At 39.1% G+C, this 15,707-nt stretch overlaps 1 protein-coding gene across 1 annotated transcript in view; it reads left to right on the top strand.

Annotated features, from left to right (window-relative positions):
- Positions 1-489: 489 nt before the first annotated feature.
- The window catches only part of CARPB (Carbonic anhydrase-related protein B), a 54,370-nt gene continuing 39,152 nt past the window's right edge, over positions 490-15,707 (top strand). Inside the window, exons 1-2 of the mRNA XM_030387272.2 lie at positions 490-830; positions 13,161-13,356. Coding sequence (XP_030243132.1) covers positions 13,299-13,356 — 58 coding nt within the window. The 5' untranslated portion in view covers positions 490-830; positions 13,161-13,298. The remainder of the gene's footprint in view (positions 831-13,160; positions 13,357-15,707) is intronic.

The raw sequence follows: 15,707 nt of genomic DNA on the forward strand, positions 1-15,707 counted from the left end.
ACGTTTGGCTTTCACTGTCATTTGTTTACCGAGCTGCATCGATGCCGCCGTTAAATGCGGCATCGCGTGGCGTGCTTCCAGAGTGTTTGTGCGTGTGTGAGTGCGCGGCTTGGGCGACTGGAAGGTAAACAGAAAATGTAAACAAACGTGCGCCACGTTTGGCCGGCTTCCGTGCGAAACTCACCACGAGTTGAAGAGCAGCGGGAGCGAGGTGGAAGTTCGGCGACTCAGCTTCGGCGGCTTTGGCTGCGTGAAGAGCACAAAACTGTTGCATAGAAACAGGCGCCGATGGCAACTTTCCGAAGCCGGAAGCATAGCCAATGGTCGCAATAATTGGCACACAGCCAACGGGAACTAGTCATGGACCACGGTGACGGGCCGAGCGAGGCACAAGGACTCGTTCGCCTGCCAGCAGGCACGAAGCGCACAAGGCACACGAAGCACACGAGCCTCACGATTAGCGAGGACTCGGCCCCGAGTCGCCTCCGTGGCCAAATCAAGCAACAGTTTTGCTCGAAACGTCAACACAGGCGGTCGCCATGGCCCAGCGCGCTTCTCCTCCGTCGCGGCAAACTTTACGTCGCGTGTGAATTTCTACGTGAGTTTCGCTGCGGCTCCTGTTGCAAGTGAAGTGTGTGTGCAGCTCGCGCTCTGACGTTGCCTGCATCCAAATAGAATAGAAAAAGAATTCCTTTTTTTTCTAGTGATTTATAATTGCAACTGAAAACGGCAAATGAAACTGCATAGATATAACAGACACTAAGACGCTCAGCAGATGACGAGAGGCCCGACTCGACCAAATATAGGCTTAGTTCAGCTGATGATATTCGGTATGTGAAACGAAGACTTGAGGCCAAGCGAAATGAGTCTCGGAATTAGCGAAAAATCAAAAGCTAATTTATACTAATTTGCATTCATTACACAAACCCACACACTAACACACACACACATGAGTGCTTCAACGGCAGCTGGCATTGTTATGGCAAGGAGGAGCCTTAACAAGTTAGAAAAAAAAAAAAAAAACACAGGACAAAAGGCAAACTGAGAAATATTTGACTAATCGCTGGCCATTCGAATGCGGCAGGCGGAAGTGCAATGCAAAGCAATTCAGATTCAAATGAATGAAAATTGAATGAAATTAAAACATTTTCATTTCGAACAGAAACATATTGCGAGTGAATTGATTTTCAAGTGTTTACCAAATGGAACTAGGCCAATTTCACATTCACTCAAATTGGATGGAAAACATTTTCTGAGAATGAAAAACAAAATAAGTTCTGCCTTGAGGGGAAAACAGCTCAAAACTGTTACAAATCAGGAGTCAACCCAGATTCGTACGTTCTCCATAACGAGCTGATCCTTAAAGCAAGCTCTTAATAAGCCTCGATTTTAGCCTAGGAAATTAAATTGAGTGAGAAATGTGATTCACCAAGCTGCAGCACTGCAAGCATAAGATTTGCCAAACTGAATTTAATAAGAAATTTCATTTACTAACCTTAGGTTGAATCAGAAATAATTTTGTTGGAGGAGAATTCTTTCATTCAACTAAGCTGAGCCATGAAAAATTGCATTTCATCTGAATTTAGCTTGTGATAAAGTAAATATATTCGAGAATATGACTTTCATAATGTAGGCAAACGGAATTAAGTTTTATAACGAAATGCATAACGAAAATTTTCGAATTTATAAAATAAATATAAAATCTAAATGCATCGTGTTTTTTTACGTAAAAAAAAAAAATAATTAAATTGAAATAAATTTAATTAAAACATTTTGATCTGTCATATTTTAGTTTTTATTTGTTGTCATATAATTTGATGAGTTGATGAATTTAAATTAGAAACGGAAGGATAATTAATTAAATTAATATTAAATATTCAACAGACTATATACATATGAATATAGTTTGTATTAGACATAAAGTGAGGTTAAGTTAAACTAAATTAGAAATCAATTCATTTATTTAATCAAATTTACAAGAGTATCATATTTAATTTATTTATTTAAAATAAAAATATTTTTAAATTATATTTTAATTTTGATTTATTTTATCTTATTTTTAACAGTTGTTTTCTATTAATTTTTTTTTTTTTTTTTTTGTAATGTTTTATCAGCTCGGACTATAAGTGTGCATTCTTGACAATTAAAACATGAATTCTCACTAAGAGAGAGAAACAACTGTAGCTGTAGAGAAAAGCTCAGAAAAAGACAGAAAAGACTGTTGGATGACCGGGAACTCCATATTGTGCATAGCTATAGTGGAAGGTGCGAATAATATTACGACATTTGTATATAGGTATATAGCTTTATGCTCTTGTCGCTCCAAGGAACGAAGCTTTTAATTTAAGTGTTGTGAAAAAGAGGTTTTTGTATTTCCCCATAGTCGTTCGGTTTGTAGAATTTCCCGTAAATTTCTTAACGATCCTGTCTACTTGGCAGTGTCAATGATTACCATCTATTGATAAAAATGGCCTGTGCAGCAAGGCCATCAAATGCACCTAACTTATTCGGTTCATATGCGGCTCTCATTTTCCTCGATCTAATCAATTCCGTTTTGTGCATATCAATAAATTTATTTCTTGTGACTAAGCTAGGTTTATTGTATTAGTGCTATGATCTCAACTATGAATGTGAAGCACATACGTATGTGGCTCGTCCATGCGACAGTTTTCTTTTCTTAATGCTTGGCCTTAGTTAAAATTGAGGCATTTTTATGTTGGTAAAATATTTTCTGTTATGTGGATAATATATCTTAATACTATAAAACCACTTTGTTTGATTTCAAGTTTTAAATCCAAGGAAAAGGATAGAGGATATACGCATACATACATATATGTGTGTACGTATGCATACACATATATACGTATTCCCAATACAACGCAGACTAAGAGCTGAAAGGACATTGCACGTGAAACTGTTTTCTAATTTTTTTCTGTTTTTGCCCAGAGCTAGGGGAGGGAAGGAGAAGTAAAACAAAACTGACATTCGCTCGGCAGACTCTTGGCGCTGGCTATTTATCGAAATGTGTTTAGCCGAGCGTTGAGTAAACAGAACTAGCAAAGCTTTACATTTGTTTTTTCTAAAATGGAACGTATATATATGTATATAGATATGAGTGTGTCTCTGTGTGTGTGTGTGCATTTTATGTAATCTCCAGTTTAGGCGAACATCGAGAAAGTGCGCCTCGCCGCACCGAGAACAATTTTCAATTTTATAACTTATTGTGGCAATGGGTAGAGCGCAATTTGGAAATGTTGCGACGGCTGCCGCACGAACACCGTGTTCCGCTCGCTCTTATATTATTTGTAGTCCCTGGCTTGCGTGTTCTTGACGCAACATTTGCGGTTGTTTATGTTTTTGAGGTCTCATATCGTGGTAAGCCAATTGTTATGCCCATTTTGTTTTATTGCACACATGCACACGCACATGCACCCACACACGCACACACACTCACATCCAGCCCGGACGAGATATCGGGGCCGTGTTTGTTAGTTGCGGCGACATTTTGCGTTTGGGTCACCTTCGTTATGGCCATCGCTTACAGGTGTTAATATTTCAATTAGTAGTCGTTTATGTAGCGAAAAAACCCTCATGTAATGCTTCACGCAACTGTTACTCGCAGCCAAGGCATAATGGCTATGCGTGAGTGTGAGTGTGAGTATGAGTGTTCGAGTGTTGGAGTGTTCAGCACTCACTCAATGCGCGCTGGCTGGCAGGTTGGCAGGCTGCCTGTGTGGCTATGTGGCAAATGCTAAATGATTCTTCCGGCGGGTAAATAAATAATTTTAATTGTTGCCTTGAACGAACAAATTATAGTTAAAAGCTGAAAAAAAATAAATAACTAAATAAAATAAAATACAAGCAAGAAAGCTCTAGTCGGGGGTGACCGACTAGGAAATCCCCTGAGCCCCGACTGATCTTGAATCCATATAAAATTAAATTGGATTTTCAAATGACATATTTGTCAAATGTAAATAGGTAATGAAGTAAATAATAATGAAATGAGTAATGACAAAAAGAGAAAGTACCGCACTTGTACACAAACCAAAGTGCATGTGCTCTCTAAAACCCAACACTTTTATTAACACCGACCCTTCATATTGACAATACCTACCAGACTCAGAGGTAAGTCGTGATCATGAAGACGGTCTCTCCAGAGCGAGGCTTGATCATTGCATATTTTGGCGAGTTAGCCTCTGCGATTATTCGTAATGTCACAGCGCTACTTCACTTTAAAAAGGCAAAAGCTGAGAGTTCTGTCTTAATTCAATCTCAATTGTAATACGCTTTCGAATGTGGTGGAGTCAGTATCTAAAAATATCAATATTGTATAAATTACATTAAAATTGAAAACTTAGATATATTTTGTAACTGATCTTCTGAAATCGACGTGCTCACAGGGAAGGAGCAGGGGGGATGGTGTTAAATCGTCTCAGCTCTTCGCCCTGATCAAGAGTATATTCATACTACATAGGATTTGGGATCGGCTTACTATTCATTTACCATAGAATAGAATCCGCTTGATGACATAGGAGTTGAAGATTCATTTAATGCTTACTCCAGCTAAATCTCAATTTAAATTATTAAAGAGTGATTGACAAAAAAATAAAATGAACTTCACAGTGGGAGCAATCCCTGTGCCTATTGTTTCTCTATTTCACATGAATCGTATATAAAAGTTAAAGTACAAAAAGACAAAGTTAAGCACGAATGCATTGATGCAGTTCCGCTCAATTGAATTGGATTGTTTATCCAGCTTCTATTTTTGTTTCTCTGCTCGATTCTGTTGCAAAAAGTAGATATCCTTTGTTTGTCTTGTACCTTCGTCTGTTTATTCAGAATTTCGGTTTGAGCATGGTATATTTGGGATTTTTTCAACTCTTCGGAACCTACTCAAAGTTGAGATCGACTGCATCATTGCAGAAAGCTCAAATATTTTGTGCTTCAAATGAAATGTTGCCAATAGAATAGAGAATTAATGAAAACGAATTTGTCACATTCCTATGCAAAAAACACTTTTTTTTTTTAAATTAATCTTTTTCTTCTTTTGCTTAAGCAATGTACGATCATCACCAACTATCAACAGCCATATGGCCATCGATATGGTTTCGATAGATGCATATCGAGAGCTATTCTCTTTAATCTTATTGGCCAATTACATTTTCCTAGACATGTGTTATGCGTAGAAGAGAAGTTGATTTGCAAGAATTTTCAGCATGAACATGCGTCCAAGAATACGTTACATTCCTGACGTGTTTAAAAATTACTACCTAAAAACGAGGCTTTTATTCATTGCGGGCTTGCACAGACATCTGAATATGTGTAGTAGAAGTATTCATAAAGCTAGCTCAGTTAAGCCAGCGTAGATTAATTATAATTCCCAAAATTTTGCTTTGCATTACTTGAATTTAATGCATTTTACATTTGCAACATAAATAAAATATTTTGGATTGGCTAAATTGATCATAGTAAATACATTTCATTTCTATGCTGATTCGAGACCTTCCATTTAAATATATAAAACTATTCTTGTCCTGTCCGAAATATTCGATTTCGCGGAATCATCAACGTAAAGCACAACAGCTCGCCTTTGGATTTAATTTAACAATGCATTTTCCCCTTATTTGCTCACCTGCACAGAGAACAAAAGAAGGAGGGAGAAAGAGAGTAAAAAGAGAGGAGCGAAAGCATACCCAGAAAAAGCGAAAGAGACAGAGAGAGAGCACACAAAAACAGGTAGAGAGAGAAAGAGGAAATAGAGGAAATAGAGGAAAGCGAAGGATAGAGAGTAAGATTGGGAACGATATTTAGACTATTACCAATCCACCTCAATTTCTTAGAACTAAATAATAATTTTAAATAATTTATGTATAAATAATTTAAGTGTATTTTTGCACTGATAAAAACAACGGACAATACTTGAGATTTGACTTATACAAAAAATGACTCAAAAAACTTGAAGCCCATATCAATAGAGTGTGAATAATCGTGTTTCTCTGTGGCTATAATCACATAATATTGTATAATACAATTAAAATAAGCTGCTCATTTCATATGAATATACATTAACTTGTATTACATATTCATCATCATGTGTATGTATGTGTGTGTGTGTGTGTGTGTATAAAACTTCCTGTGAAGGTGTCTATTTAATTGCAGTTCACATTCTGTTCACACAATTATAAATTTTTGTTGCTGTTGCGGTATTTCGATGATTAATATTGTTTTCGCTTGATTGCGAGAGCGCTATGGCGCTATAAAGTGGCCTAGAGTGTTGTCAGTGTCAGTGAGTGGATGGATATACAACGGGTATTTCAACTTGATTGTTAGGTCCTGGTTTTGCCCCCCTGCCTCTGCCTGTGTGTAGTCTGCTGCCTCCTGCCCGGTGCTCGCTGCAGTGAAAGGCAAAACAATCAAGAAAGCCCAATTGGCCGTCGTTTTCATAATTTGTTTTAAATAAATATTGTTTGTTTGCAGCTGTACGTTGGCAAACTAAATGACATTTATTGTCAGTTTTTGGATCAGGACGATGCGGATGCAGCTACAGCTGCAAAAATCTGTCTCTGGCCAAATGTCTTTCCATATTTTTCATGCACAATTTCAGGAAGGGGTTCGCAGCGGCCAATGGAAATGGAAGTTCGTCTCCATCCTTTGCCTCAGTCACGGGCTCGCTTCTCGTTTCAGACACACACACGTACAGATATATACACAAATGCATATATATGTATACGTATTTATATATACGTATTTGTATATGCATTTTACTTGTGTGCATTTATTTATTTACGTGGCCATAGCCAGCCGATGGGCCAGGTCCAGTTGGTTACAGCTCGTCGTCAGGGAAAAGAAGAATATTGCAATGGCTGACAAAATTTATTTCGTTCCCGTTAGCGGTTTTTTCTTTTTGGTCGGCTTTTTCTCTTTTTCGTTATATTTTTTACACAATTTTTATTCTTTTTTATTTTTGTTTTTATTTTTGCTTTTTGCATATGTCAGCCCTGCCATGCATATTAAAATGTTAAAAAACACACATTTACTTTTGCATATTCATTATTAAATACTTTTTGGATACAATCTATATATATATAAATATTATGAGCAGAAATAAATAAAATTAATACTTTTGCAGCTGCTTAAATCATCAGTTTCTGCTTAACTGGTCGATTCAGCAATTATCTATTGTCTCTCGGTCGTCTATTGTATGCTCTATAAGTACCGAGCCGAAAAACGCATCCAAACAGTTCATATCGGATGAATACTGTACACAGTGCTGATATCTTCTTTCCTTTAGAAGAGTCTCTTAGAATGATAATTATTGATCTGTCGATAAAGAGTGCTATCCTTAAAGGAATTTGCGTGAATTGTGAATAGTCAGACTGGACACAGTCACCATGCCCTCTCCATTAGAACACTTTGGCAATTTAAACCAAGGGTGGTCCAGAGAGAAGAAGCCATATAGTATTAATGGTATTTTTAAATGAAAATATAAATACTCTGAAAAATTCGCATCTTGAAAATGTCCCATGTAGCTCAGTATTTCTTAAATTTATATAGCTTCGCTTCCCGAGATGTTTCATGCACCAGAAACACCCTGCAAGGACATAACATAAATAATGAAACTAAGTTTGACTATCAATAACTTTTATATGCTTGCTAATTTCTTCTCCATCCATGTCAATGCTGCGAAGCTTCAGTTGGACAAATTCTAAATAAATATTTAAGTACATTGGCTGGCAGAAATCTTTTTGACTGTATCAAAAAGGGGAGCAATAATAATGTGAACTACATAGAGTAAGCCTAGGTATATAACATATGTATATATGCATATTTAGCTTATTTCAATTCTTGCTGCAAGTAAAACGAAAGCATTCCTCATTAGGGGAAAAGTTGGACCGTTAAGTTGTTGAACAATATGTGTGGCCAAGTAAGAGTATTACAAATTTCGATACAAATATTTCGATAAATACTCAGGGGCTAAAATATTTGATGTGTGCCTTTTGATTATGAATAATTTTTATATCGGATAGAAATGTAATAAGAAATGTAGCTCAGTTAGGAATTCTTTATCTATAGTCCCTATTTGATCACCCTGTAACATCATACAGAATAATCGCACCGCACTAAGACTCATATATAACTAACAAGTGTTGGTTTGGAGAGTTGGCTAAGTTGGAGCTACTTGGTCAATAGAATAGCAACTCGGTGGGATTGAAGATGACAACTGTACCATGTCTATAAAGTTTTCGAAAACGCTGCTACGTTTGCCGCATTTTAACAAATACTTTCTGCAAGAACATTTCAAGTTCTATTTTGCTATGCAAATGAAGCGAGAGAAATGGCAAGTGACAAAGTAAGTAAACTCATTGTCAAGCGGAAAAAGTTTTCGCCTAAATATTGGACGCATAGCAAAGTTTGATCAAGATATCCCGGGAAAATGAAAATATATTGTTTCAGAAATCTGAATTATTTATTCGATTCTCTATGCTGGGGCCGTAGTCTAATTTGTTGACTTCTGGATGCAGCCAGGAAGTGGACGGATGGAGCATTAATATGCATGGGTTGCTCAAACGTAGGAGGCGAGTGCTTGCTGGGCTGTGTGTGGCACATCTTGCTGGATTTTCGTGCAGCGTGGCGATTGCAGTTTTGTGGTCTCGTTATTTGGACGAACTTAAAGTTAACACATTGTGCTCAGAATGGATGAAAAAGCCATTGCGACAATTTGTAAACTAAAGATGAATAAAACATGAAGTGAAAAACACTTTGGCGCTGATAAAAAGGCCGCGCAGCAACAAACTGTCAGCGAAGACATGTGTCCGCGCGTGTGTCCTTTAACAACTGCACAGTTACATAAACAGGATAATAAGGCACTTAACATGCACTCTTCGCCATCACCGTTGCCGTTGCCGTTGCCGTTGCTGTCGCCATTGCTACCGATGCCCCACTGCTCCATCTGTTGGCCAACACAATGGGACGAGGCCAGCAAAATACAAAAATACAAAACTGCAAATGCCGTTGTTGCCTGTTGGCTGTTGGCTCTTGGCTGGTGGGTGTAGTGGGTGTAGTGGGAGTGTGGGCGCGGCGGGTGGTGGTGGATGGCGGGCAGGCAGGCAGGACATGATGATGATGAGGACGGTGACGTAACAAGGACGACGGCCACAGGAAAACAAAGCTGCGTAAAGTCGCCGCCACTTATGTCAGGCCAAATCAAGCGTTACTCTTGACATCAGCCCGCCGCTCAGAGTTCACAACGCCGTGCAAAGTCGGAGTGGTCGGAGTAGGCGGAGTAGTCGTAGAAGTAGTCCTTCGGTTCCAAGGTGCGGTCGGCCTGCGGCCTCCAGGCATCCGCCATACGCTTAGACATTTGCCTCAAATTATGTTTTACGCCCTGCCATAAGCGTAATTGAAAATTTAAAGGCTTTCTTCTCTTAAGCCCACAAAAGCTGCCATCAACAGTTGCTCCTGAGCTCCGTGAGCATTTCGATTTTTTATATGATAGCGTTTGGTGTATTAACAGCAATATATATTTAGGCCCAGTATAGAGGCACTGAACTCAGTTCAGCATCTGGAATGCAATGTAAATATTTGAGATATCGTTAAATTTGGCTCATATAAAGCTAGTTAGGATGATAAGGCTTTTAGACTAGGATTTCTGAATTTGTTATGTATTAGAGCGATGCATAAAGATGAGCTTAACTTAAGACTCGCTACAACTTAGAGCTGTTGGGGGTTGATGACTATGCAGCGACTCACATGCAAAAGGATAAGAAGAGACTGACTTATAGATCCTGTTTAGTTTATTCATAACTAATTGTATGCTGAATCCATTTTAAATAGGAATTTAGGGTATATTGGCTATATGAAAATGTATGTAACACACCGAAGCCAACGTGGAGGACCACAGGAGAACTATACGAGTTCATTTATCTATGTCTGACCGTCTATCTTTCCGTTCGTCTTTGTGTCCATTCTTACGTCCGTCTTGCTGATCGTCTTTATGTCCGTCCTTTTATTCTTCCTTCCATCTGCTCATCCGACTGTCCATCTTACAATCCGTCGCTCTAATCGTCTACCGTCTGCCCGTCCATTTAGCTGCCCTCTTCGTCCTACTGGTCGTCCTTATGTCTGTCCTTCTCTTAGTCCGTCAATCCGTCTATCTGTCCGTATGTCCATCCGTATGTCCATCTGTATGTCCGCCGCTCCATCATATTATCGCAGCGTTCAGGGTATCTCCTAGTCTTCCAATTCGATTATTGGCTGAAATCTTAAATTTAAGTAAATAACTACCGTAAATCGATCAAAGATTCGATTTGGCTACCAATTGGTAAATTAAATTCACTCCTTCGACTGCTGTGGCTGACAAGGGCCTTCGCCTGGGGCGCCGAAGTTAGATTTTTATATTCATGGCTTCTGCATGGAGGTAAATGGTTCCCTCTCTCTGTGTGTGTGTGTGTGTGTGTGGGTATTAACATCAAAGCTGCGTGCTCATATTTAAAATGTAGCACCCACACAGACAAACTAAAAATTAATTTATAAGCACAAAGCGAGTTGGGTGGGAGACAGTTGTAGCCAGAGGGACGCTAGACATTCCGGCAAGCTTATGCTACTCATACATATACAATAGTAAATTAGCTCTCTTAATTTAGCTTTTCTTGTACGTGTACTTGCCCATGATTTAATCGGGCTCACTTTTTTATACTCATTCACGAAGTGAATTAGTATATTGGTTTTGTGCAATGTCCGTCTTGCTGTCCGTCCGTCTGTCCGTCCGTCCGTCCGTCCGTCTGTCCGTCTGTCCGTCTGTCCGTCTGTCCGTCTGTCCGTATGAACGCAGTTCATTTCGCCGCTATTGAAGCTAGAGACTTGAAATTTGGAACACATACTCGTGTATAACTCCGATTTATAAAGTGTTAAAATTTTCCCGATCCGCCCACTAGGGGCGTGGCAAATCGGAAAATGCATTTTCCGATTTACCAGAAATCCTGTTAGTTGAAGAGCTAGAAAGTTGAAGTTTGGTATGTAGATCCGCGTTGACCCCCCAAGTCCAAAAAGCTATGGTGGATATATCTACGCCCATTGGGGGCGTGGCAAATCAGATAAAACTGTATCTCATAAAGTTCTAAAGCTAGAACGTTGAAATTTCGCACGTGAGCTAATGCTATAATTCTATAATGACTGATTAAAAAATTATATGTCTACGCCTACTGGGGGCGTGGCAAATCGGACCTGAAGATATAGTGATTTTTCAAATTTGGCTATATTTTAGGCACTATTGAAGCCAGAGACTTGAAATTTGGTATATATACGCGAGTTGACCTCCCAAGTCCAACAAGCTATAGTGGATATATGTGCGCCCAAAGGGGGCGTGGCAAACCGCAAAACTTTATATCTCCGACAGTTTAAGAGCTAAAAGCTTCAAATTTAGATAGTTGAGTTACTGGTAACGTCCTCTATCGATGCCCCAAAAATAATTGTCACGCCTCTTTGGGGGCGTGGCATATCGAAAAATACCCTGTAATTTTCACATTTTTTGAGCGTAAGCATTCAAATTTTGCATTTACGTTACCGTTAGCTCTTTCTAAGAACTGGCCAAAAATGAGGTGTCTACGGCCACTAGGGGCGTGGCAATCGGCATTTGTAGTATCAAATTGCGACATTTATATGCTTGAGCTATCTATGTATGTACATGTATATACAAATAGGCTTAATAGGCATTGATAACACGGAAGGAAACATTTTTATAAAATTTAAAAATAAAATTTAAATATTTAAAAAATATAAAAGAAGCTAAAATAACAAAATTTGCAATTTACAAAAAAGAGTTTTCCGCGGGATTTGAACTCGCACCCAAGCCATGTTTGTCAAAATAACAAAAACAAATTTAGCCGGCGCCTTTGCCGACAACGCTACCGCCTACTGTCAACAAACGCAATTAAAAAATGCGTACATACATATATGAAAGCTTTTTAAGAAGAAACAAATTTAAACTTATAAAATTGTTCAATTAGAAAAAAGAATAAAATATCTATTTTATAAAAAACGAAATATGTATGAAAAAAAAACATCCTTAATGGGGACTTGAACCTCCGCCGCTGTAACATAACTTGCGATGCCTTTAGCGCCCACGCTATCGCTTTGCTTTACAGACTGGTAGCTAAAATACAATAAGCTAATAACAGAGCGTCATCTGACAAAACTACAACAACAGCTAGAAAATCCAGAAATCATCGCAATTCTTAGAATGCTAAAGAGCGCGCTTTTGTAATGTAAGCAAACGCTAAAGAATCTGCAATAGGTGTGACCGAAAGCTATAAACGAAAATTACCATACATTTGTGCTCAAAAAGTGCACGATCAATATAATAATTATCGATTACTCGATAAAAATTACCAAAAGCTACAATACAATCAAAAAGCATAATTGTTTTGTACTAATTTTTTTTTAAAAGCCAAATTAAATTAAATTTACAAAGGGACTGTGAATGAGTATTCCGCAGTCGGTAGCGCCCGACTGCAACGTTCTTACTTGTTTGCTACTGTGGAAGACAAAATACTATCTCATGGCCATAAACACGCCAAGTCGCCATCCGTTCGGGTCCAGCTTTAGCGCAGGGAATTGCAGCCAAGCTAATTACAATAAGTTAGAGTGCGCTTGCTGGGAGTACATGACTGAGAGTTGCCCTGTGCAAAATAAAAAAAAAACTAGCTCTGTAATCTTTCCTGCTTATAGCTTCCCTGATTTTAAGGCTACTCACTCAGAAAAGTTGGTTGCTTCTATGCTATGCCGTATACCTTGGCCCCCACTCAAGATACCTCTTTGAGTGTGCTCAGCGTCTACGTGGTATAAAAAGTAAAAGCATAACTCATTTTGCTTGCTTTTAGCGTTTTCTTACCCACCCGAGGGGGACAGAGAGCAGCTCCTGCTCCCAGCGGGAAGACTTTCAGGATTGTAAAAATGCTTGTGGCTGACCACCACGGCGAATGCAATCGAATGAAGGTCATCATTGCATAGGTGGGAGATCTCTTACTGTCGCGAAATGAGTTTAGCTGCATGTTAATTCTGATTGGAGGTCTACAGTGGGGGTCACTCAAGTTGACCTCTGTTATATTTAAGCTTTGGATTTTTACTAATTAGCTTTTGCATTCCATGTTATGTCTTTATAGTGCTGCGAGCTCAATCACGCCGGAATTTTGTTAATCATTAAGTCCATGGGCCGCATTGTAGCTGCTTCTGCCCCGAAGTCTTAGAGAACGAGCCGGTTAAAGTCACAATATTCGTCGCATACCACAAGCTAATGAAACATGGAGCTGCTGCAGTTGCTGTGCTACACATTCCTGCTGCTACTGTCGAGGATGCTGGGTGAGTACATCTGGAGCCGAGAACACGTCTCCCCTTTTCAGAGCTGAATAATTCGTTGAGCGCTGGAATTGGACAAGCCCGGGGTCAGTGCCAGCCGTGTAAACGATATGCAAAGTGGAAATTATGAGCACCAGCTGACGAGCGCCTGCATAACTAGGCAATAACAAAAAGAGGTCATGTTCCAAGCCACGTTCTCTACAGCAAATTGTTGCTGTTGCTCGACTACACCAGCGTCATAGATTTGGCACGCTCTGAGCTGAAAATGTTGCAAGCATTCTCTGCAAATAACATTGTAAACAAATAAAGGAGCTTGGCGCAAAGACCAGACTGGGTGCTCTACACTATCCTTATCTAGATTGTGTACAATCTTTTTGAGTTTATATAGGAAGAACTTTTACGTTCGGCAGTTGCTTAAATATGTAAAAAAACGAAAACACAAAAATTGAATAAGCATTTATATTATGTATAATATGTAGAAGAGGGGACATAGTGCTAGATAGATATAGGAAATAAATACAGTCAAGTCTCGATAAATCGAAAACATTCTGTCTCCCCTTGAATAAAATACGATCTCGATAATTTGAATTTCAGTGTAAATCGAAATAGAAATGATCTCCTTGCCATTTCGAATTATTGTGACTCGACTGTAGTTGCAAAATAAGAGTGAAAGAGAAAGTTAAATAAAAAGAAAGAGAGAGAGAGAGAGAGAGAGAGAAGGATTCAGATATAGAAAGTGTTGTCACTCACTCACTCACTCAATGAAAAATAAAAGATAGTGAGAAATGCCTTTGATAAAGAAGAAAGTGAAAGAGAGAGAGAGAGAGAAAAATGTGTGAGAGAGAACGAGAGCAAATTTGGAATACTATTGAAACGTGAAATAAATAGCGTATGTTAGGTACGTGGGCAGGAAAAAACATGTATCCGAACTAGAAAGAAGAAGATGAAAAGTAATAGAAAAGACAGGTGGGGAAGATACAAAGCGGATCAAAGCAAAAGTGAAGCGTTAACAAAAGTGGAAAAAGGGGAAGTATTTAAACTTTGAGAGAGAGAGAGAGAGAGAGAGAGAGAGAGAGAGAGAGAGAGAGAGAGAGAGAGAGAGAGAAAGAGATAAAGAGAGATCGAAGTATGTATATGCGCATAGGTAGGTAAAATGTGTGCAATAAAAGTAAGAACAATAGAGAGACATACGGAAAATTTAAATATAAAGGCATAGCGAGTTGAAGTCAAGTAGCTTTCTCGAACGCAATTCGAGTTACATTTGAAAAGTTTGCATTTGACTTAAATAAACATTCTTCCCTAGATCAATGAAATAGTTCAGGAACAAAGCCAGCCAAGCACATGAATAAGTATAAATAATGGACGGGAATCGAAAGTTGTCTGCTAGATCCAAAAATAGAAATAGAAGCTAAGGCTGGAAGACAAATGGCCCAGTACCGCTGTGCCATGACCTTAGCCATTAGGCATGCGTTAGTGGGAGGCCAGGAGCTAGCGCAACAGTACCAGCAACCGCGACACCATCGACCAAATAACATCTCAAGGGCTACCTCGCACCGCCCACCACTCGGGTTGCCCAGTGCGCCCCCGCTCCAGCCCTACGAGCGCCATGTAAGAGTTCAGTGTCGCACTTTGTGGGCGAGAGCAATATACATTTTAAACAGTTGGTCACTCGAGCGACGACCGTAACGTGTGGGAGATATAAATATGTTATTTGCGGAGTGTCCAACAGAAGTGGGCGTGGTATAAGAAATACCTATATATACATGTCTGTATATATGTAGATATGTATGTGTGATGTGTCAAATATTGGCCAACATTAATTAGGTCTTTAAGTCTTTGAATGGAAATTTAAGTTATAGAAGTAAGAGCACTTTTGTTAGATTAAAGCTAAAACAAATAAATATAGATATATAAGTATGGAAGGAAAGTAAATGCAATAAATTCACGTTAAAATTGCGCAATAGTCGGCGTCTGGGATCCGATTTGACGTCGCAAAAGCATTTAGAAATAAAACAGGTAACATCGCCTGGGTTAGCTCTGCACGCTAAATGTCCGCCTAACTCTTAGTATTCGTATTAGAGCAAGCCATCAAGGCAACAGAGAAAGAGAGAGGCAAAGAGTGAGACAGAGAGTGAGAAAGAGAGAGGGAGTCTGAGAGAAAGAAAGAGAGCGTGCGCATTATAAAGAAAATCGCCAGCCGTAGACGACGCGTCGACGGCGTGCCAAACCCTCCAGTCCTGCCGATAAGCACGCCACGCTCTTGTTTGTGCCCCATTTTAAGTGCGCCTCCCGATTAAACAAAACATAAATTTTACAGACGATAAATCAGCTGAGAGCGTTGAGAGCTGAACAAC

The sequence above is a fragment of the Drosophila navojoa genome, chromosome X (genome assembly GCF_054131105.1).
Source record: "Drosophila navojoa isolate 15081-1374.11 chromosome X, UAZ_NAV_1.0, whole genome shotgun sequence".
Lineage (NCBI taxonomy): Eukaryota > Metazoa > Arthropoda > Insecta > Diptera > Drosophilidae > Drosophila > Drosophila navojoa.